General features: G+C 41.4%; 1 protein-coding gene across 3 annotated transcripts in view; it reads left to right on the top strand.

Moving 5' to 3' along the window:
- The first annotated feature begins 2342 nt into the window (after positions 1-2342).
- The window catches only part of LOC109959237 (cell adhesion molecule 2-like), a 210468-nt gene continuing 190398 nt past the window's right edge, over positions 2343-22412 (top strand). For 2 of the 3 annotated variants that reach the window (XM_020598446.1, XM_020598445.1), the window contains exon 1: positions 2343-2825. In XM_020598446.1, coding sequence (XP_020454102.1) covers positions 2765-2825 — 61 coding nt within the window. In that variant the 5' untranslated portion in view covers positions 2343-2764. The remainder of the gene's footprint in view (positions 2826-22412) is intronic. The other variant, XM_020598447.1, reaches the window with a different exon arrangement.

Here is a 22412-nt window from a genome sequence, read left to right as displayed (position 1 = left end):
TTGGTAATTTGGTGATAAGGAAAAATGGTTCAGGCGCCCGTGCAAGTAGCAAAAGGGCTGTACTTGATCTCCTCATTAAAGCAGGGTTGTTTTGGACATAACATGCAATTATCCAATCAGTGTGTAACCTCACCTCCCCTTTAAGAGAAGCCTGGCAGAACTCGTAGTTTGGACTTGGTGGGACTTGTTAGGGTGTGTTCCCTGGCTCTTTGTGTAATAAAAGAGCAGCTCCCTCGAGTGCAGAAAAGGCAGTTTTGGTGTCCGGCTCCATCTTCTAACCCAGCTAGTGTTACATTATTTTAAATGATTTTCAATGTATTTATTTTTGTTCAGTCTGTTTTGGATCAATAGTAATTCCATAGACCTGTAGCTTGGCAGCTATGATGCCTAATAGGACCTTCATAGTGTGGAGAGGCAGGTTATTGGTCAGTGGTTGGATGGTGCTGTTCCCTTGAGGGGGTCTTTGCTGATCAGCACTGTCTTTCCTTGTGTTAGCCAGTCTGGGTGTGAGCCTGCTGCTAACACCTGGTTCCTCTGTGCTGCTAGGCATTTGTGCACTGCTGTTAGCTTTTTTTAAAAAGTAGGTGTGGATCATGTCTGGAGTGTTTGTTATGTCTTATCTTCCTCCCATGTGCTTGTCCAGTACTGTTTCTGCTGTCGGTGGCACTGTCATATGCAGGCCTGATTGGAATGACAAAGGATACTTTCTCTTTATAATCTCCTTTTATTTACAGTTTGTCCATGTAGCACAACACACCAGTTTGTGGCCCCTGCCCTCTCAGAATTGCTAAATGTACCTAACAGGAACAAATTATTCCCATATTTATGAGAGAATGTGTGTGCTGCCATTTGGCAAGAGGTCACAAGCCACGGTTATCAAATATTCAAATTCTGATCCTCAATCCAGCCTGCTTCTCATTTCTTGAAGATACTGTACAGAGTAGCCGCAGACAGAATAGACATCCAGACACTAACTGAAGCAAACATCACTCAGCCATAGACTGTACATCTTTCTTTCTACACTGCTGTCTCATCAACCCCTGGTACTGTGGAACCTGTTCTTTCTCTCTCTATTTCAGGCTTAACAGCTTTTTTGAAATGGCTGAACCCCCTCACCCCTACACCTACAGTGTATACCACCTTGTCCCATCACATCCCACTTCACCTCTCCACCCCGGTGATTGTCCTCTGCAAGACAATCTTCAAGGCTCAGGCAGTTGTCAACCTTAATGCTTCACAGCCCTCTAACCCGGATCATCACTGTGAACAGAGCAGCAAGCAATGAAACATATAAGTTACCCAGAACATATGGAAGACAGCTCACGCCCAGTAGCATGTCTGCATGTTCTTTTATCTCTCTTTTGAATTCTGAGCCCATTCAATCTGTACACTGCAAAAAATGATCAGCTTGTTTCTCAACTCATAAGCTGATCTGTCCACTTGAGCAGCATCCTAGAAATGTTTCCCACCACATTTCATCTACGGAAATCACGAGTGAAACTTGTTGTTTTGTGGTGACTAACTCAGAAACTTGACAGCAGCTTCTACATTTCTCTGTGTGCTGCAGATATTTTGGCTTTACTATTCAAATTTACTTATAATGAAGTGAAGTTTTTAAGAAGTGGTGTTTGTACAATCCTTTTCAACTCTCCACATCTCTGCAGGTTTTATTTTTGTGTGTGCTATACTGTTTATTCCTGAATTGGGTTGGGGGGGGGGGGGGGGTGCGGGGGCAACGCTGACACTAGGAGAGAGGCGAGGTACATCATGGACAGGTTGCCAGTCTATCACAGGGCTGACATGCAGACAAACAACCACACACACCCACACTCACTCCCACGGGCAAATTAGAGTCACCAGTCAACCTAAGCTGCATGTCTTTGGACTGTGGAAGGAAGCAGGAGAACCCGGAGAGAACCCATGCAGGCACAGGGAGAACATGCAAACTCCACACAGAAAGGCCCCAGGTTGTCCTGGGCTGTAACCCGGAACCTTCTTACTGTGAGGCAACAGTGCTAACCACCATGTCGCCCATCTTTACCTTTATATGTTTTAAATTGATTAATTTTTATTGTGTAAGAAAATAAATTCCATCAGTGTAAGTAATCCAGTTTTTTCCAATAACAGTTGGCTCTATTACTAATTTTTCAGGTATTTGTGTCATTATATTATTCTACTAGTAATTTAACTGCGTAACAGTCTAAAAACTAGTTGAAGTAAATACTTTTTGCAGTGGCTGACACGCTGCTGCTGCTGCTGCTGCCCCCACCATCACCACCACCACCACTTCCCATCCCACTTCGCTTAGTCTCGGGTCTTCGTGATTGGCTCACCTTTCATGTCCGTCAAAACTGTGTGGGCGGGACTCAAACAATCCACTCGTGTTCTCTGCACTGTGGAGAGTACGCCACAGCAGCTGGGCAAACAGAAGCTTCTACAGCAAAGGCTCTTATTTCTGGAGGACGACTACTCTCAGTCTCTGCGCCTGAGTGCTGTTGTTCAGAGTCCTGTATCCTGAAGCGCATCCCTGAAAATATCCAGAAAACAGTTTTTTTTAGGAGCGAGAGCGTTTCCGTTTTCAGAAGAAACACAATCTACGCGTCGTGAAATCAATTAACTCCTTTTCCCAGGGACACACAAAAGACGCACTCCCAAGTCCACCTGGATAGCTGGCAAAGCCGCCCGGTCCTTTTCGAGGTCCAGTGGGGACAGACCTTTAGGAGAGATTAGCGCGGAAGGCAAGAGCAAGACCAGAGAAGACAGGATGAATCTCAAGAGTCATTTGATTTTCACTCTCTACACTATTTACGGGATTCTTCTGAAAGGTGAGCTTGGGGCGAGTGGTGTCTACGTGCGCGTTTCTGGGTGCATGTTACAGACCAGAAGCAGGTCAGGATATTGAAGGGGCAGAACACGCGGTCACACTCGCGTCCAGGCGGAAAAACGCTAAACTCTCTCTAGGGTTTGTCATTCTCTTGTGTGTGTGTGTGTGTGTGTGTGTCTGTGCCTGCGCATGTGTGTACAGTACGTGCGTTGAATGTGCGTGCGTATGTCTGCAAACGTTCGTGATGTGAGCCAGCAAGAGGAGAGAGCTTGTCCCGTAACATGTGGGATCTCATGCATGTTAAATGTTAGGGATGGAGGGAATCCTGCTTCTGTTAATTGTAAAATCAGGACACGACCTGAGCACGTCCGTGCCACGGTGCGTCTCCCGCATTTACGGTCTCGTGCTGTGCCGCCAGGAAGACACACCTCACCACAAAATATCCAACCCCGCGGTTGGGTTTGACTTGCAGCACTTGGATGAGTCATGGAGACACTGGAAGCGTTTTACGCACCAGTTTGTTGTTGCTGATTACAGCAACATTAGAAGCTCGTACACGCAGAGCATTTCGACTCAAGTATAGTTTCATATTTTCTTTAATGATTTTGACTTGTGTTTCTTCTGTGCAGGTGAAGTGCCTGTGATCGGTGCGCATAGGCAGCTGTGCTGTGCGCCAGTATAACCTTTTAAAGGAGGCTATTATCAATATTAGAGTCGTATAAGCGCGGCACTGCGGGCCTGATTGGAATGACACGGTTTTCTGTTAAATTCTCACGTTTATTTTCCATCAGGATAGCTCATAAATATAATATCTTCCTCTCGGATTACTTTAAGCCACATTCATATTTACAAAATGGGATCGATTTGGCCACGGCTGAACTCAGCTCATACGAACATTATTCTGTTCTCGAGTGTAATGGTTTGATGATAAACAGATCACAGCGGTATTTCGGTGAAGGAGACTCTAAACACAAGAGTAAGGTGACTTTGGGGGTCAAGGTCGCGCTGAATTACGGGTGTTTGTTTGTGTTCCATAAGTACACGTTTAAGTGGAATTAAAATAAAGGCGATGTCACGTACATTTAAAATGAAAGTGCCTTTCCGAAATAGTGCCATCTTAAAGAATTTCATTTTATATATTCGTACATTTTAATCTATAAGTATGTTAAACAGATGTGTTTAACAACAGTAGAGCATATTGACAGAGTGTATAAGTATGGTTTATTACACTTAAAGGTGACATTAGAAAACTGCATGTGTTCATATGTCTCCTATTTTGAAGATGAACACTTCATGGAGAAGCTCAGTGCTGTCTTTGTTTCAGAATAGTTCCACTTTAAAAAAACACACAGTATGATGTCACATGACTACAAACCAGTATTCCACTTTATGTGTCTGAATTTGTGGACTCCTCCAGTCATGCTGTATATAACAGTGGCAAGGAGGGAGATGGATTTACTGTGAAACAAACTGTCAGGCTAAGCAGCAGAGCCACATATGCCACTCTGAGCTTCAGTTTTGTGGTATAAAGTCCACTTTATTCCCCTCACATCATATCAAGATCAGATTAACTTTGGATTGGATAACTAAGTTTATTCAAATGAAGAGGGAAAACAATTAGCAACATCTTGACTTTAAACGCAGTTTTACACCTGAGTAAAGGAGCAATCCCAAATGAGAGACATCATTTGTGCTTGATTCCCTTGATCGTTTGTTGTTGTCTCTTTGAAGTGTGTGTGTGTGTGTGTGTGTGTGTGTCTGTGTGGGCGCATATGACAGAAAGAGAGAGAGGGAGGGTGAAAGCGGTCCTTCCTTAATAACCAGACATGATTAAGGCCATTCTTGACTTTATGCATTTGTATGTAATGAGGTATCTTAGGGTATCTGATATATCTGACAGCTCGCACTTACTGACAGAGCCTTTCTTCTTTTCTGTATTCTTATAAGGGTGGCACACTCATTATGAGTGAGTATGTATTTGCATATATTCCTGCAAATTGGTGCACTGTTTATACTGTAAAGCTTATGTTTGAAGAGGCAGAGACGTGCACATGCCTGTAACAGCAGGGCTTAAGTTATGTGTGGCTTCCCACCACACGCACACTCACACCAGTCTCCCTCTGTCTCTTCCGCTCTCCCCCTAACCCTGAAGAGGATAATACTAGGCTGCTTGATTTCAACAGTCATCTCATGGTGCAAGACCTATTATTGTATAGGTTCCACACAGCAGGCAGGTCAGCCTCCTCCTGAATGAAGTCTATCAAGCTGAAGCCGTATCCGTACGCTCTGTAAATGACAGCTGTTTCAGCCCCTCTGTCCCAATGCCAGCTGGCATCAGAGATCTAGACACTGAATCTCTGTCACCGGCTAGACCTGCACGATATACTGTATAGTGCGAACGTGAAGTGTTGTGATGGAGGTTGTTGTTTACCAACAGGCTGAGTTGTTAACATATTATTCAGTGTGTCTCATGTGCCCATGCTGCAGCCAGAGAAAACAGGCTGTTATGCAAATGGGCCTCTTACGTAAGAGCTCGGGGCTGGGCAGCAGGCGAAGGGAGAGAGAGGCAGAGAGCAGCACAGAAAGAGGGAGACGTTCAAGAATAGAGGAGTTGATGTAAGAGTAATGTGGGAAGAGAGCTGTGGAGGAGGAATGAGCAGTTTTCTCATCTAAAGTGTGTGATATGTGCACTGGTGGTTGTTTGCTGTTTGGATGCCTGTTTATCTCTGTCGGTTTTCTGTCACTCTGCCTGCCTGCTAGTCTGTCTGTTTTTGAACTCTGATCTTACTAGCCTAAATACAAACCCCTGCTGAGGGATGTGTTTATCCCCACAGTGAGTCTTAGCTGCTGAAGGCTGACCCTCCATCCCTCTGTACTTCTGTCTATTCCTCCCTCGCTTTATCCTCCCATCCTGGTGTGGAGCTTTGTACCACAGCAGCGTGGGAAAGCTTCTGATAACAAGCAGCCTTGTGTGTGTGTGTGTTTGCAGAGTCACTGATTACACTGTTCTCTTTTTTTCTTGCTCACTTGCACTCTCCCTCCCTCTCCTGTGTGTTTGTTATGCATTCATTTTTATGGCTATGCTTTGATGGGTAGAACACGTGAGGTGGTCTGTGCCGTATACCAACGTCGTGCAACGCCAGTGCTGAGAATCCTCAGTCAGAGGAGCACTGGCTCTGTGTGCATCACACAGACACTCAGACACAGGCACATCGAGCTTCACAGTGCATTCATTGCTGGTCTGCCAAGGGATTTCCCATGATCAAAGCCAGTCTTTTGTTAGTCCAGGTGTTAAAAAAGTTAAAACAGAAAGGAGGAGGTGGCTCGTGGGGAACATGGTATGATTTGGAGTTTACATGCTGCTTCATGGCAGTGTAGAACTGCTCCAAAACATGTATCCTACTATGCCTACTCTTTCTTATATTAGTAAACGAATACATTTGTTGCAGGAATAGGAGGGTGCACCCACACTAAATGATGCAGCACTGACTGCAGTGATCAGTTATCATCGTTTTAATATGCCGTCAAGTAAAGGTGAAGATTTTATCAGCCAAATATTCCCTTTAAAACATATTGGTTGGGGAATCCTGTAAAAATATTATTATGGTCTAGTATTTGTTTGTCATAATGGCAACTTCAGAAACCACTGAGATAGAAAGTGTATGGCAAAAAGAGCAGTGTATACATTACTGTGGAGTATGTGCTCTTTGCTAAATATCCCTGAAAGCTACAGATTAATTGAGAGGCAAGATATGAAGTATGACATGAAGACTGTCTCCTGAGAATATGGTCCGATAATATGCCAGATGCTGAGGTTTCATATAGAACTTCCAAGCTTACTACATTTTTGTCGAGAGTAAGTGCAGAATAAATGCAGATTTTTATTTTTGCATCAAGGCCGGAGGTGTTTCATAGCTCTTAGGCAAAATGTCAGTTAAAGCCAGCCCATAGTGAATATAGGGAGAGATCAAATGCAGCCTCCCATGGAGAACAGTGTGAATACAGGCCCACAGGTGTATGCGGCTGCAGCAGCAGCAGACAGTGGCTTTGCACCCCGAGCAGGCCCCCCAGTAGGTGAAAGTATGCAAGCTCAGCTACCATATCAGCTGATGGGGCTTTTCTTCAAAGTTAACATGTAGCTATTTATGTGTGGCCGTCAGAATATGAACTAATGTGCATTTAACAATGTGAGCCTGAGACCATGAGCTGCCAGTAAAGAATGCCTTGTCAAATGCTCGAATACAGAAACAAATAAAACCCCTTTACAGTTAGAAAAGTATGCAGGAGGTTGCATGAGGTGTTCAATTTTGTAAACGATCTTGAAATATAAGTTTCTTCTGCCAAATGACTGATGGCACTAGACTGATGTGATGCATCATTCTAATAAAGAAACATGGGGATTGTTAGGATGGTCAATTTATCTGACAAACAAACATCCGGGATTTTTGCCTTCAGTTGTTTGCTTTAGACTTTAGCGGAATTAAACACAAGCCTGTACTTTATTTTGGGTAAGACGCAGACTGATCGTGTTATAGGGCACGGGCGTGTCTGTCTGCGTAGACGCGCTGATGCATATGTGATGTCTGTATTAGCGTTGCATTCCAAAGGATTAGTGAATGGCTAATCTGAAGCTCCAGTCTTTGACAAGCCATGTGTCACTAATCTCAAACACTCTGGAATAAAGGGAGACAAACACAATCACCTTTTGGATTAAAACTCATCCAGAGGGCGTTGTCATTTTTCACTTAAACTAGGAAAAGATAAAAAGGTTAAAAGAGAAATTAAGCATCAAAGTTAATGACATTTTTTGCCCCTCTCTCGCTGTAGGGATTTCTTTTCCACACAGATATATGCATACTTGCAAATAAATAAACAAATGAAGTTGGTTGATTTAACATGCACTTTCAGTTGAGCCTGATGCTCTCTACAGGGTCATGTATCCTCCCCTCTCTTAACAGCTCTTAGCCTTTGATTTTTTTTTTTTAACGTCATGTGCCCTTTCGCCTGACAGCTCCTTTTCATACGATTCCCCCAGGGCCAGAGTCTGGAGACTTGGTAGTACATGTGACAGTAATAATTTTCTTCAAGAGAGATAAAGATATGGACTGCAGTGATTCTCCCTCTCTCACTGTGCCTACTCCGTCAACTCTCTTTCTCCAACTCTGATATTGTTTGGGGACTCTGTGTCTCATAGGCGTCGTTAGACCCCTTTTGCTGGGGCATGATCTGCTGCTCCCCAGTAAAATCACACATTGGAGTTTTAACAAGCTCCTATATTTGGCAGTGGATTAATTTAGACTGACAATAACAGAGAAAGAAATGATTTGTTGTTCTATTCCTGAATGTCAAAGCAAAATACAAACTGAGAAGGAGTGATCAGAGTTCATACACCATGGTTTGCACGTCATAGCTGGTGCACAGCAGCGCACATGCATCAATCCATGTATTGGCATGTGAAGCAAAAGGAAAGGAATAGACTGAGGTATGCGATAGGTGTTAAATTATGTTTCTGAATACTACCTATGATCTTATTTTGGCTCAGACATTACTAACTCCTGTAGATGGACATGAGAAAATTCTTTAAAGGAGGTCGAGACAGGGAAGAAGTTCAGGGAGATGAGGGTGAGAGAGGTAAGAACTGGTTGTAGTCGGTAAACAAGGTAATGTTTAGTTAGCTAGTACGTAACCAGGTACGGATTTTGAATGCGAAGTAAATTAGAGTTCTGTACATCAGCGCATATGATCGGTTGGACTACTCTTAAATTCTGTTGATCGGTGAACTACATGAAATAAAATGAATGCCAGGTATGTTGCAGAATAGGCCTACTTCACACATAGTGGTGCCACCACTGGCCATCCATCGCACAGTACAGCTTTTGAAGTAATTGGAACATCCCTATGTTATGCAGTAAGCATTCAAGAAAAATAATTGTGTGATTCTTAGCAATGAGGGGCCTGTGCCCCAGCAGAGCTCTATGTCTAGCACTGCCCATGCTGTTTCTGTTCTTGACAGAAATGAATTCAGCCAAAGCAAACTAACCCCATATTGTGTACAGAGGTATTTTTCTACATGACCTGATTGTGTGTGTGTGTGTGTGTGTGTGTGTACACCGAAAACATACACATGCTCATTTGTTCATACAGAAATCCAGCAGTGTAAAGACAGAGCAGTGGGAAAATGGCAAATCTTTAGTTTTCACAGGCTATACTGTATTTGCTCTGATAATATGGACTAAGTATGGGGTGAGGCTCCAAAGTTGTGGCATTTTTTGGCTTTACTACTGTGGTTTTTATGACCCACATAAATGTTTTCTCCCCCCCCCACACACACACACTTTTCAGTCAAATCAGGGTTGACAGTAGTAAGTAAAGGGAGTATGTTGGAAAAGGTTGGAAGTAGAGCAAAAACAGGATGGGGAAGGGAATGAAATATAAATCTTCTATTTTCAGGCTCCAAGATTTGTAATTGACATGGCAAGAAAAAATTTTCTTCTCTTCTCTTCTCTTCTCACATGGAATACACCATGTATAGTCAAGGGTCCATTAAAAAAAAAAAGTCAAGTCAAATGATAAACAGGAAATGAACCCATATCCTCAGAAAAGCCCACAGGTGCTGTTCCAGTACCTCTTAATATTTTTCCCAATCACTGCTGCTATTCCATGAAGTAATCCCTAAAATGAGTTGCATACCTCTTTAATGACAGTGTTCATTTCCTCTTGATGGCTATTTCACATTCTGTCTTCTCATTATTTTATATCAGCTTTAAAATGTAGCTAGGTTTCCTAATGGTATATCTGCACTTAGTAATTCCATGTAGGCTTTATGCTTCATTTTAATGTTATTGTTTTTTAATATCATGCAAAACAGTGATTTAATGCTCAATTGTAACATGTACTGTACAGTAACAATATGGAATCATGGCATGATACTAATCGAAAAGCAGGATTTACTGCATTCACACATATACATCTATGCACTTGTTTTAGAATTGTGGTCTCATAGGAAGCCTAGAAGTAGCTAAAGCTAATTGAAATATAATTCCCCAAAGACACATGTTCATGTTAATTGACTCTCTGTGTGAGCCTGTATTTGTGTGTGTGTGTGTGTGTGTGTGTGTTTGCATTCATATTATTGCCAGAAGTCACTTTCTAGTCCCATGTCTAATCATCTTCTTGAGGGTTCCCCCACATCTTAATCCAGTCTTTGAAAGCTATTAGACACTCTTTTGCCTGAGCACATAAACACATCTAATGTAGTGAAATTATGCAGTTCTAATCCACTGATGCTGTCTTAAACTGAAATTGAACCGGTCCTTCCACTGGGCACACTGTAAATCAAAACAGTTTTTACAGCCCGGCTGTGTAGTTTCAGTTCAAGTATAGAACAATAGGGCTTCAGGTGGGAGCAAATGCAGGATTGCACAATATCTTCACAAGATTGTGTGTGTACAGGTTTCTGTGTGAAACTGGAGAGAGCATGCATTACGTTTCAAGGCTGTAATTAAATGATTACTTTTGAGAACTACTGGTGTGAAATTTCATCCAAATGAAGAGGTTTCACACCATGAACCCATACACCTGTTAACAGACACACACTGTACTGTATATCAGCATGGGCAGTCAGAAGAGGCACTTGAGGTGTTCTTGTTGATTTGTATAAATATAGGCATTCTAATATATTTAATGTGTACTGTACATTCATACATGTATACAGTACATGGAATTGACCCTGCCCTTTCATTTCTTCAAATGTCTCTGTTCCTCTCTTTGTGGTTTTGCTGTTATACTGTCTGATATTTCCCCTTCTGTTGGTCTTAGTGTCATCTACAGTATATGTTTTATATCATTATGGATTCTGAGTATTTCTAAATCCTAAATTGATTCTAAGTTTGGAGTCTGGCTGCTCTCTGTGCAGAGATTGCTCCGGGCTTGTTGTAGAGGGGAGGGAAGATGGAGTCAAGTAAGACAATTTATAACAGTTAAAAACCAAATGAACTGAGACCCTTGGCTTGGGTGAGCGAGCGGCAGCATTCATAATGTGCCTTAGGGATTTCTTGTCCACACACATTTTGCTGTGCACGGTGTGTGTGCGCACGCCTGGTGTTGTGCACCTTTTGGGGACCGAAACCTATTTACACACCCACACTGTGGGGACTGGAAGCTGTTCCTTATCATGTAAATCATTGAATTTTAGAGTGACAACTTGATTTAAGGTTAGGATAAGGTTAGTTTTAGGTTAAGGTTAGGGTCAGGCAAGTAGTTGTTTATGGTTAATGTTAGGGTTAGTCTCCAGGAAATGAATGCAAGCCAGTGAAAAGTCCCCACAACTTGTGAAAACAAAGCTGTGTGTGTGTGTGTGTGTGTCCAAGCTAGCAAACACATACATAGCACAGAAAACACACACAGCCCCCTCCACCATCTGTCTCTGTTTGCCACATGCAAATCCATTATATGCTACATAACATTGCCCCCCACCTTAAGTGGCACGCGCCCTCAGCTTTCTTCCTCTATCCTACTCAGTGAAACGGTGCCAGTTAGGTACTGCATGCGCATGTTTGTTAAAAATGCTGTGGCATGTTTCTAGCTGGATTTTAATTCGTATGTTCATGCTCCATTTGAATATTTTGTAAGTTGCTGTTTCGTATTGAAGCTCAAAGATTTTACAGGTGTATTTGCTTGTTCCTGCTTCATGTGGGAATTTGCATAACAAGATGTCTTCACATGGTCCCTGTTGAACTGACACTGGACTCTAATAATCTAGCCTCCTCCAAAATTATAAAATTTAGCATTTTGCCAAACAGATTTTATACAAGCATACACATGAATCTGGGTTAGATCTGGCTCAGTAGTTTTATAGCTAACTCAACTCCAGTTCTAATCAAACAACTTCCCCAGCCCTGAATCTCCTGCTGAGGAAACAAAGATGTTATGTCTTTAAATGGTCTCCAATTACGGGTAATTTCACCGCCTATCTTAGAGCTATTTGCTTTTCTCTCACTTTGCTCTACTTGGGTAGAGCACGAATTGTGGTTTGCAAAACAACAAGTTAGACATACAGCAGATGCATTCTTCTGGAAAGCAGAATGGTCTGACTTTTCTTTGCTCTGCCTCTGTCTCTTCTCATCTCTCATCATTTGAAATGGGAAATGGTTAACTCCTTTATCTTCCTCATTAGTGTTTGCCTCACAGTATACTCAGTGACTCAGTCCATCATTCTCCCATATCCACAAATCAAAAACGTCCACTGGCTGAAGTGGGTCTAATTTCTCTCATAGTTAAAATCCAGTAAGACTTGTTAGTGAGTAGTGCATTCATGTGCATAATGTAACAATGTGGGGTTTTGCAGCACCAGTTGTATACTCTGAATCAGTCAGTTGGCAGACTAGTGCTATATTTTCTTGCTTACATAACATTTGCAGTGCTAGTCAGAGCCTATGGCATTTCATAATTTTAAACATGGGAAGTGAATTTCACACAGCTGGATTACTTTTGATCGATTGGATTGCAGTTGTAACCTTGGCTGTATGTTTTGCTTTTTGGCAGCAGTCATTTATTTTTAGATTGTATGACACTTCAGTAATAACAGTGTTTTTTTTTTTTTCTTTCAGTAATTGAAGAATTTGTCAACACAATTGCTGCAGTATGTACTTCTGGTAGCATTCTTGTAACGGCTCAGATCACCTGACCAACCAAATGAGAGGATTAAAAGACTGCCTTTACAGAAACTGACCAACACAAACTGTAGAATATGAAGGTGAACAATTATAATGCGGAAGTTCTAAAACATATTTATTGTGTTGCTATTAAACCCATTTATGCAGCTGATTTAAGTAACTGCCTTTTAGTTTTTTCTGGATTTACAATTACAACTGTATATTTCTCTTTCTTACTTATCTCCATTTGTAAATTCATGCTATGGCTACAATCCCAGACTAGAATGCCAACATGCTAATGCTACCGTACTATGTGTATTCAGTTCAAATGGACCAGCTAATGCTAATCTCTGCTAATCCTCTGAGAAGCGCCCTCAGAGTGACATTATCATGCTACTCTGTAGTTGTATGGGACAGTGGAGGAGAGAGAACAAGAAAATGATAAATGGAGACATCAGCATAGCATATATTAATTCATAACTGCCGACACACACACAAATCCTCACACCAGTGGTCACCTTCCAGTGTTCGTTTCTCCATTCTCACACATACCCACACATGCATGCACACAGCTGCAGATATGAGCTATTATTTAAGAGATGGACCCAAAATCTCCAGGCACAGCAGTGATAATGAGACAGTGTTAACCACAGTTGCCTTTGTTGTAATGCACTGGTCACCCTAATCCTGACCTTATTAAAAGTAAGTCTCTAAACTAAACGGAGCTGTCTGTTAGACTGTAGTTCCAGCTGGTGCTAGTCCAGCCTGTTCAAGAGGAGGTGACCTTCATGCTCCATAATCCCAGAGCCACCTTTTTAGCCTCATGATCGCTGAACTGTGGTCACTTCAGAGTCTCATTTGAATCTTTTCTAAATGTGATATCATTTATTTAGACAGAACTACTTATAAGAAAACTATCATGTGTAAGCAGGACAGAATCAGTAATGGTATGATTGGCATTATCTCAGATTTTCTATTGGACATGCTGCTTTTTCATATACATACACTGTTACTGTGTAGCAATGTGATACCCTGCAATACAGTATTGCTCCATATCATATTCTACATCAAGAAATGATTTGACCAAAATATGAAATAGTTACATTTTCTCAAAGTTGTAAAATTACACCATTTAAACTATATGCTAATATCCAAATGAAAGCTATATAGTGATGAGAGTGATTTTATTATCTGCAGTCTTCAATAAAAAGCTGTGATTTTGATCATTTTTTCTGCCATTAGGGTAGACTCTAGCATGGGTGGTCTCTTACCTTTTACCTTTTTTTCTTTACTTCTACTTTTAAGTGAAATGAATCAGTAAAGTATAACCATTAAATGAACTGCAGTGTTACCCTGTTCTCTTTTGCTGGAATGAATGTACTGATTGCGGTACTTATTTCTCACACTTTTGGATTCATTATATCTACAAAGATATACATGTATATCTAGGTCTTTCCCTCCCAGAATGTGACATTGAAATAAATGAAACTTTTTGAGTTTGAATTAAGCAAAATGATGTGCATTTTGTCTGTGATGAAAGTGATGCGCAGCAAGAGAAATGTCCTTATATCATACTCGTAAGGAATTCAATTCAGTTTTATTTGTATATCCCCAAATCACAACAAAAGACGTCTCAGGACATTTTACAAAGTAAGGTCTAGACCTTACCCTTATTACTATTATTATTTTAGAGAATAAACCCAACAAATCCCCCTTGAGCAGCACTTGGTGACAGTGGGGGAGGAAAACCTCCGACAAACTCCGGATCTTGGTGGGCGGCTTCCTGCCTCGACCGGTTGGGGTGAGTGGATAGAAGAGAGAGAAAAGAGAAGAAAAGCAACAATACACAAAACAACAACAACAACAAACAGACAAACACTGGGCAGGTTGATCCAGGGAGCCAGGGATACCTGCAGAAAGGTACAGGGAGAGAGAGGGAGAGAGAAGACCTACTTCAGGAGAGAGGACACACTACGGGAGAGAGAGGACTCACTACAGGAGAGAAGAGATGCAAAGTTTATGACATGTAATGGTGTCTGAGGCTAGGAGGCGATCGTTTCTGTACTATGATGGACTAATTACCAGAAGGTATGAATGTACTTGTGAAGCTACTAATTAGACATTTCCTTGCTAATTCGTATGAAATTAGACCTTTTAAACTGTGATGTTATACCAAACAGAAATGTGTGCTTGGAATGCTCTCATCCCATTCCAGCTTGATTAGCGCATCTAATAGCATAACCCCTGAAGTCTCAGCAGTTCTCCTGATATCCAGTGGGTACTTGTCATTCAAAGGAGACCACCTTTGATATAAGCGATAACAGGAAAGCTAGAAGTGGCTAGCTTTACAAAGACAGCAGAAAATGCACCAGTGGAAGATGACCAATTGTCTTGAAATGTAAGTAGTATGTTGTCTACTTTGTTGTTTGTGTGTCAGGACCCCGTGTCTTGACTGGGGTCCTGATTGACATGTGACTGGCCACTGCTATGCCAGCTTTCTTAAAGATGAGATGAGACAGGGATGATGGTGACAGCAAAACTGAGAGAGAGAGAAACTCAGACTGTGTGTGTGTCTATCATAAATCGGTTAATAGTGAGGGGATGAGAGAATTAGATGGGATAACAAAGGGAGAATAGAGGAATTCCTATATCACATCTGCACCTTCACCATATACAAACAGGAATTTAGAACCGAGGCAGGTTAACTTAGAGAATAAAAATAAATAAATAAATGAAAGACTGCAGCGATGATTATGAATAACGCACAGTAGTACGCAGATATAGCATAGTGTGAAAAAAGCTTTTGTTACTAACTTTACTGGGTCAGCCTTGGGATACAAATGCAAATGCCCCCTGTACTATGTTTACCTACTCTTCAGTCTGAAATGGAAGCTGGGTTTTTATTCATATTTACTTTTCTGCTTCATGATCATTTGTCTTTCTCTACTGCATGTCTCCTTTTACTCCAGTCTCTCTCCTCCCTCTCTGGATGTTTCATTTTTTTCCTACCCCCAACACCTCACTCTCCAGCATCACCCAAGGCTTTCATCTTGGCAGGGTGCTTCCTTTATGAGAATACTCCAATTGGCAGACAAGCGCCCTTGTCAGACACCATTCATTGCACTTGCATAGATATGAAAAGTGTTTTAACAAGCACCGCTGAGTTTTGTGGTGCAGCGGAAACTGCATACCAATGGCAATGCAGATCCTGTGACCAAATTACAGAGGCAGTAAAGTTTGGAGGCGGTTATGTTGATGTCCTTGCCAGACATTAAAGTTTCACTGCAGCAGCCCCAAGGTAGTGAGTAAGCAAAGTTTGTGTGGCTTTACTGCTATCCATGGAGAATTTGAGCCTACAGTAGAAACACAGCAGAGAAGATAACTGGACCAGATACATTATCATATTTCCTGAATTTGATCTTCTTGCAGCCAGTTTGGTGTTTACTGTCACAACAATAATACCAATTTGGTATTCAAATATTAAGGCGGTAACATGGTATGCTAACAGTTACTGTATATTCAGATTTTCTTTCTCCTATGAAACCTGGATAGACATTGTTGACTGGAAACTGTTCTGTAGGCCACTGCAAGAGAACAAGCAAGAGTAACCATTTATCCATTGGATGAGTGGCTGTTATATGGCCAAGTCAACAACCAGTGGGAGTTGATGACATACCCATGCATATTAAGGAGGGTTTAAGCGCTTTCTGATGCATAATGTAGGGGATATAGATGGTTCTGTTTTTGCTGAGGTCAGAATAAGGAAGTGTTAAAAGAGGTATTTGGCCTGGGAGAAAGAGAAGGAAAATGCACTCCAAACAAATTAGACTATTGGATGACTGCAAATTAACCTGTTTAGCAAATGGGTTTTTGGCCCTGTACAAGTGAAGAAGTGCAAAACAGTGGCTATAAGGGAACCTCTTTGTAAGTTATGCAGTGAGAACATGCTGGGGGAGGGGGGTGGGGTTGACACGAGGGGAAATTTTCATTCCAGCTTGTCCAGTGAGGCTGATGGCGTCCTTCTTCCACCTGCTCCTTTCCTTTTCTTGTTACAAATCTGCACAATGTATTGTATTTTTTTTTCTTGGTACTTTCCTCATTGACCACTGTAACAAATCTATGCAGCTTCAGCCTGTAACAAGGGCCTATACAAGTTGTGATACCAGCATGAATTGATCATTACTGACTAGCCCTTATTGCATCTAATCCCAGACTGTGGAGCAGCCATGTTCACAGCAAATTTCAAATGGGCATGTATGAGAAAAAAGTGGCACTTGTCAGGTGTAAAGGTCTGCCATAGCATCATGAGGCTCCAGTTCTATTTTTCTCTCTCTGCCTGGTCAAAATATGCAAATAGAATTTGGGAAACTATATGCTTAAGGTAGTTTGATCTTCAGTCTCCTACAGCGAGAAACTAAATGGCTTAAAAGGAGGTGATGTCATCATAAGTGAGTGTTGTACATCTACCACACAACAATCTAAGCCACAAGGATGCTGTCTCTGAAAAGTGTCTGCTTTATAGACCGTGACACATAATTTCCTCTCGTCAGAACGACATGTACAGTGCTGTGTTTCCATCAGAATGCACCCAGGCTGTGCTGAAAGACCTGCTGCATTACCCTGCTATGTTCTTTTTGTTTCATTCTGTGTCCTTTACACTCTCTTCTCTCTCTTTGTCTGTCTCTGAATTAAGTGAGACTTCAGCTTTATCTCAGTGCAAGGGCAATTCAGCTGCATAAAGGTTATGTGCATCCAAATGAGAGTTATATGGAGCATCTGTGAGAGAGCACAGATCATTTCTGAACTAAGCATTTTGGGACTTCCAGTCATAATCTTAGACATGTGTCTGCTGTCTGTCACTAGTGTAAGCTTTCATGTCCTCTCTTTAGCCACTTGGAATAGTTGGCAGAGGGAACTGAAATGAATGAACTCGGTATCCCAGACTAAATTAAAGCCTGCTGTAAATCCTATTTTATGGTTCTTCACAAAGGTTGTAGGTTAACAGATTTGATAAACACAGCCTGGAGGGCTGCCTTATGATGAATGATCATAAGGCATAAGGCTGGGTGTGTATACATACTGTATGACTTGTGGATACAGCAGCAACCTGATTGGTTGCTACTCATTTAGGTTGGAACACCAAAAGGCAGCTGCCAGTGTTTAAAATCTATAAATACAGTCTTTGTGACTGAGCATTTGCTAGTCTCCTTTTTGTTCTGTTGTCCATGAATATGTAATTGCTTAAGCTTATATAAAATAAAAATAAAATGTCTGGTTCAATTAAAAAAAAAAAGAAAATGTAGTGTTTATTCAGTCAGGAAATGTTTAAACTTTGTGACACCATGGCTTGTTCTAGTATAGTACTAGCACTAGTCTTGTTAAACATGTAACATGGTAAAATCAGGGCTGGGTGTTGAATCTCAATGCTTGTTGGCTCCATACAGGGGTAGTCAAGGTTCAGCCCAGGGTTCTGTGGAGTTTTCTTTCCTGTTGGCATTTGTTAAATCTGCAGGATGTGCCAGCAAGAATTAAGGTTAGAGCTGGGCAGCAAAAGGGATCTCATCATTTTCCACTCTCAGTGGATGAAAATAATACCATTAATTTAACATGGTGGCACTTAGTGGGTTATTGTGTGGCTCATTGGACACTGGACATAAAGAGACTGCATAAAACTGTAACAGACAATAATGTACATATTATAGGCTACTGAACAGCTGCAAAGAATTCTCATTCTGTCATTCTGACTTTGCCTTTCAGTCTCTATCTCTCTGTCTGGCTTCCTTTTGCCGTCTCCTGCAGGGGAAACATGACTTGTTTACAGTGTCTGAAGCGGTAACTAAATGAAATCACATTTCCCATCAGTCAGTGGGCTAATTGAGACTAGCTCTTCTATTAGTTGTCTGCGCACATCTTTTTTGTTGGGAACCAGACTGATCAGTGCTCAGCCAGAGCTGGATACTTGGGTGCACACACATGCACTCATACATTATTATAGAGTTCAAAGTATATGACTTAGAGGTAGAATAATTTGAAATCACTTTCTGTTCTGTACTGAAAATGCAACTTTATCTTACGTTAATGTTTTCATTTCAGCTGAGTTTTTTTTCTTTTTTCAATGCGTAGATGATTTGCATGCAATCCAAGTGGAAAAATACTTCCACTGCTGCATCAGGCTCAGAGAAAGGAGATGATACCATTAAGGATAATACTTCAGCTGCTCTGAGTGTATGTTTGAGTGTGAGAGTTGAGCTGCTCTTCCTCTCTCTTTTGTGGTTATAAGAAGGAATCTGGCTGTTCCCACAGTCTTGGCAAATCCTGCCTTCCCAAATCCTTTTCTCAGCCGTTCTGTTGTCCAGTCAACGGTGAGTGAAAGCGCCGAAGTGCATTACGGATTGGCCATGCATGAGTAACGAGGGGCCCCTCTGAACCTATGTTTGAGTGTGTATTTTTTTTAACTTTTGTGCCCCATAGAAACCTTATTATGATGCAGCAGCCCTCTACTCTTCAGCTATCACACATGCACACATGCTTACACCTACACACCAGCACACATACACACAAAACCACACACCTCAGCATTCATTAGAAACTTGCTTCTGCAGTTCATTGTAATGAATACACCTACGCTATCCTTCAGCAGCCCTCACCACCCATTTCCACACATAATCCATCTGTAGCACTGAGGCATTAACAGTAAAACTCTGAGTATGATTTCATATGGGAGCTGGTTGTTGTGTGCTTCCTCGACTGTGGCCAAGCCAAGCCAAGACAAACCTGAAATCAAAGTATGACAATTTTTCCACGTCAGAAAGAGATCATTTTTACTGCTAGAGGAGGCAGTAGTTTGGATTCAGTGTCATGAGGATTATGGTCATACATTAGTCCAAGCTGTGTTGATCTAGCAAAGCAGGGGATGAACAGCCCATATGTCAGATCGTCATTTTGTCACTATTTGGTTTTGTATCACGTTTGCTTTGGTCCAGTGTTTTGGCAAAGCTTCCAAAAGCTGCACGTGCCAGGTTTTGTTTTCATGCCAGTGCAGACAAACCACTGTCATTAGCCTGATTCAGCCTTCTACATATATTTTTATGTCTTAATTTATATATATGTATATGCATTCTGCATCTCAGTAACCCACTGATTTAATTTTAGTGTTATTGCAGGTGTATTTCAGAAACAGCCACACACTGTCAGTGCTTGTATTAGACCTGTCCTCCTTCAGCCTCCGCCTTACCAACAGTGACAAAGTGCAGATGTGCATTACTGTCATCAGTGATTACTTTGGAAAAAAAATAAGGCTGCACATCAAGAGGTCATATGTTAGATTTAACTCTGAAGTGACCTGGCTTTACCACTGTGTATACTACTTGCTGATTTTGACAGTAAGCGTGCCATGTAGTCGGTGCTTACATGGAATTAGATCGCAGTTCCACACACTTCGCTACACTTCCATTGGTCTTTGAAGAGCAGATATTAACTTGTCTGAATAATAGGCCCTATAGATTAACCATTCACCAAAGCACCCTGCCTCGCATATAGGAACCCCCCCACCAAACACACACACACACACACTGTAGTTCTACACCTGTTGCCAGCTACTGTTTTTTTCTGAATTCAGCCCATGTCAGTGTTTTCGTCATGTGAAGGTCAGATGTAATCAGTGTGGCTGCCACACACATATGGCCACACACCTTTAATTGATGTTATGTGTGATATCTTTGGTTTTTCTGGTAATGGTTCACACATTTACCACACTCACTCACTGCTCTTATAGTTTGTTTCATGTGTGGGGGTATTGCACCAAACCGTGTGTGTGTGTGTGTGTGTGCATGTGTATAAGTGCTCAGACATGCTGTCATTTCCCCTTTCTACATACACAGTTGTGGTTTGGAGGCTGGCATTGTTTGGCTTTCCTTCAGTCCCATTCTATTTTTGTTGTTGCTGAAATGCAGCATGACTTCTAACCTACAGCACAGTATAATGCAGGGTGACAGAATGCTAACACACAGGATTTGTGTTATATCTTTGTGCATGCTTGTATGTGTCCAGTCAATGAAAATCCATTGGTGCATAATAGATTTAGCTTCCTATCTCTGTCTGTTTTTGAGTGTTTGTTGACAATATGAAAACTGTGAGTGAATGGCTAAATAATGAGCAATAGTGACAGAGACAGACGCTCTGAGGCTCTAGATTTTCTGTTTTTCTCAGCCTCTCAGCATGGGAGGGTCTTCGAGGTCTGCTCTGGCCCCCTGACAGGCTGATGAAGCTGGTTCTGTCTGTCAGGGGCCTGGCCTATTAAATCATCAGAGACTACGTTCCCCTGACGGCACTCTGGCTGAAAAGCCTCAATTCCCCCCTGGAGGGTTGCCCAATGTTGTGTGTTTGTGTGCATGCATGAAAAATGTATGATTGAACATGTCTGACTTTATTTTCAGCTGTTTTTTGAAGTGCTTGTGTTATATAAGGGCCCTTATTCAGAACATTCTAATAATTCAGTAAGTTAAATGATGCCAAGGACAACTGTATATGCATACTTACAGTAGCTTAAATGTGTGTTTATAAAGAAGCAGGCGGAGCAGAATATGTATGGGGTTAGCCCACAGAGTGTTGTGCCTTCTCCAGTACAGTAGCCCGGAGGTTGAGTCATTCCTACAGAGGCATTTTGTGCAGACATGGCTGTGTAAATTTGTTTGCATGCTGGGAGGCTGAGAGAAACAATGAATGCAGACCCTCAGATACTCTGCTTCTGTCACGGCCAGCCGTTATCTGACCATTTGCCAATCGTTTTCTTTCAGCAACTATGAAGGCATAGGCACAGTGAATCATAAAGCCCAACATTTACACACATAGAGGATGCTGCTGCTGCTGGTTACCCCTTGTGTTGCTGAAAGCAGCATGGCATGTTAGTTGCTTTCATACTGCTCACTTAGAATTCTCTACAGCCATTGTTACAGGAACATAAACTATGTTGAGTTTATGGGTTCTAAAAGTGTTTCCATGGCTGATGGCATGATTCTGAATACAGCTGACGCAACCCCGTTTGACCTGGCTCACAAATGCTGAAGCATATTTCCAGGAACCCCAGAGCTGTAACTGGGAGTGCGGTAACCGATCAAGCAAACATATTGTTACATCTGCAAACATTGCAGAATGTGATTTTTATTTTTTTAGAATCCAAGACATTTAAATCATCACGCAGTCTATTTATTAAGGTTTCCAGAGCTGAAGTAAGGTTTTTATACCCTGATCGATTTGTTATTTCAAACTATAGCTGCTATCATGGCATCACTCTGTAGAAAACCAAAAGATGCCTGCAGTCAGTAAATTTTTTTCCTTATTTTATTTATCAGAATCTTTTCCAATTCTTTATCCTACAATCCCTTTCTGTCTCTTTGTTTGTTTTTACCCATGTTGTAGTTGGAAACATAATTTGCAAATGTCAGACAGCTCCTGATTTTATTAAAAAAACCATCTACAATAACACTGCATAATGCCATCTCCAGACTATTGTGCTGGTTTGTTTCTTGTGTGTGTATGTACACACATGTGCCTGTGTTCTCTGTCTCTCTGTCTCTGCATTTAACATCTTTAATAGTGTATTTATTTACCATGCAAAGTAAGACTGCAGTTTGAGGCTTGATGCCGTCTGTCCACATGTCAGTGTCCTTGTACATAACACTGTACCTTATAGTGATCACAATGGTAAGGCAAGCGCCTTGCATGGTAGTTTGCTGACAAAATGTAATGTACTTTGGAAGAGCTGTATAAATGCAATTTGTTTACCATTTAATTTATTGAAAAAAAGTGATAAATTAAACCCAATAATGAAATATCATCACAGTGAACATTACCAAACATTTACCAAAAAATAAGCATACAGAATTACTTAAAGTTCATGAAATTGTAAAATGAAAAATCTTGTTTTATCAGAGTAA

Source organism: Monopterus albus, unplaced genomic scaffold (genome assembly GCF_001952655.1).
Source record: "Monopterus albus unplaced genomic scaffold, M_albus_1.0 scaffold38.1, whole genome shotgun sequence".
NCBI lineage: Eukaryota > Metazoa > Chordata > Actinopteri > Synbranchiformes > Synbranchidae > Monopterus > Monopterus albus.
The sequence above is the reverse complement of the archived record's forward strand: the minus strand, read 5'-3'. Positions and strand labels throughout refer to the sequence as shown.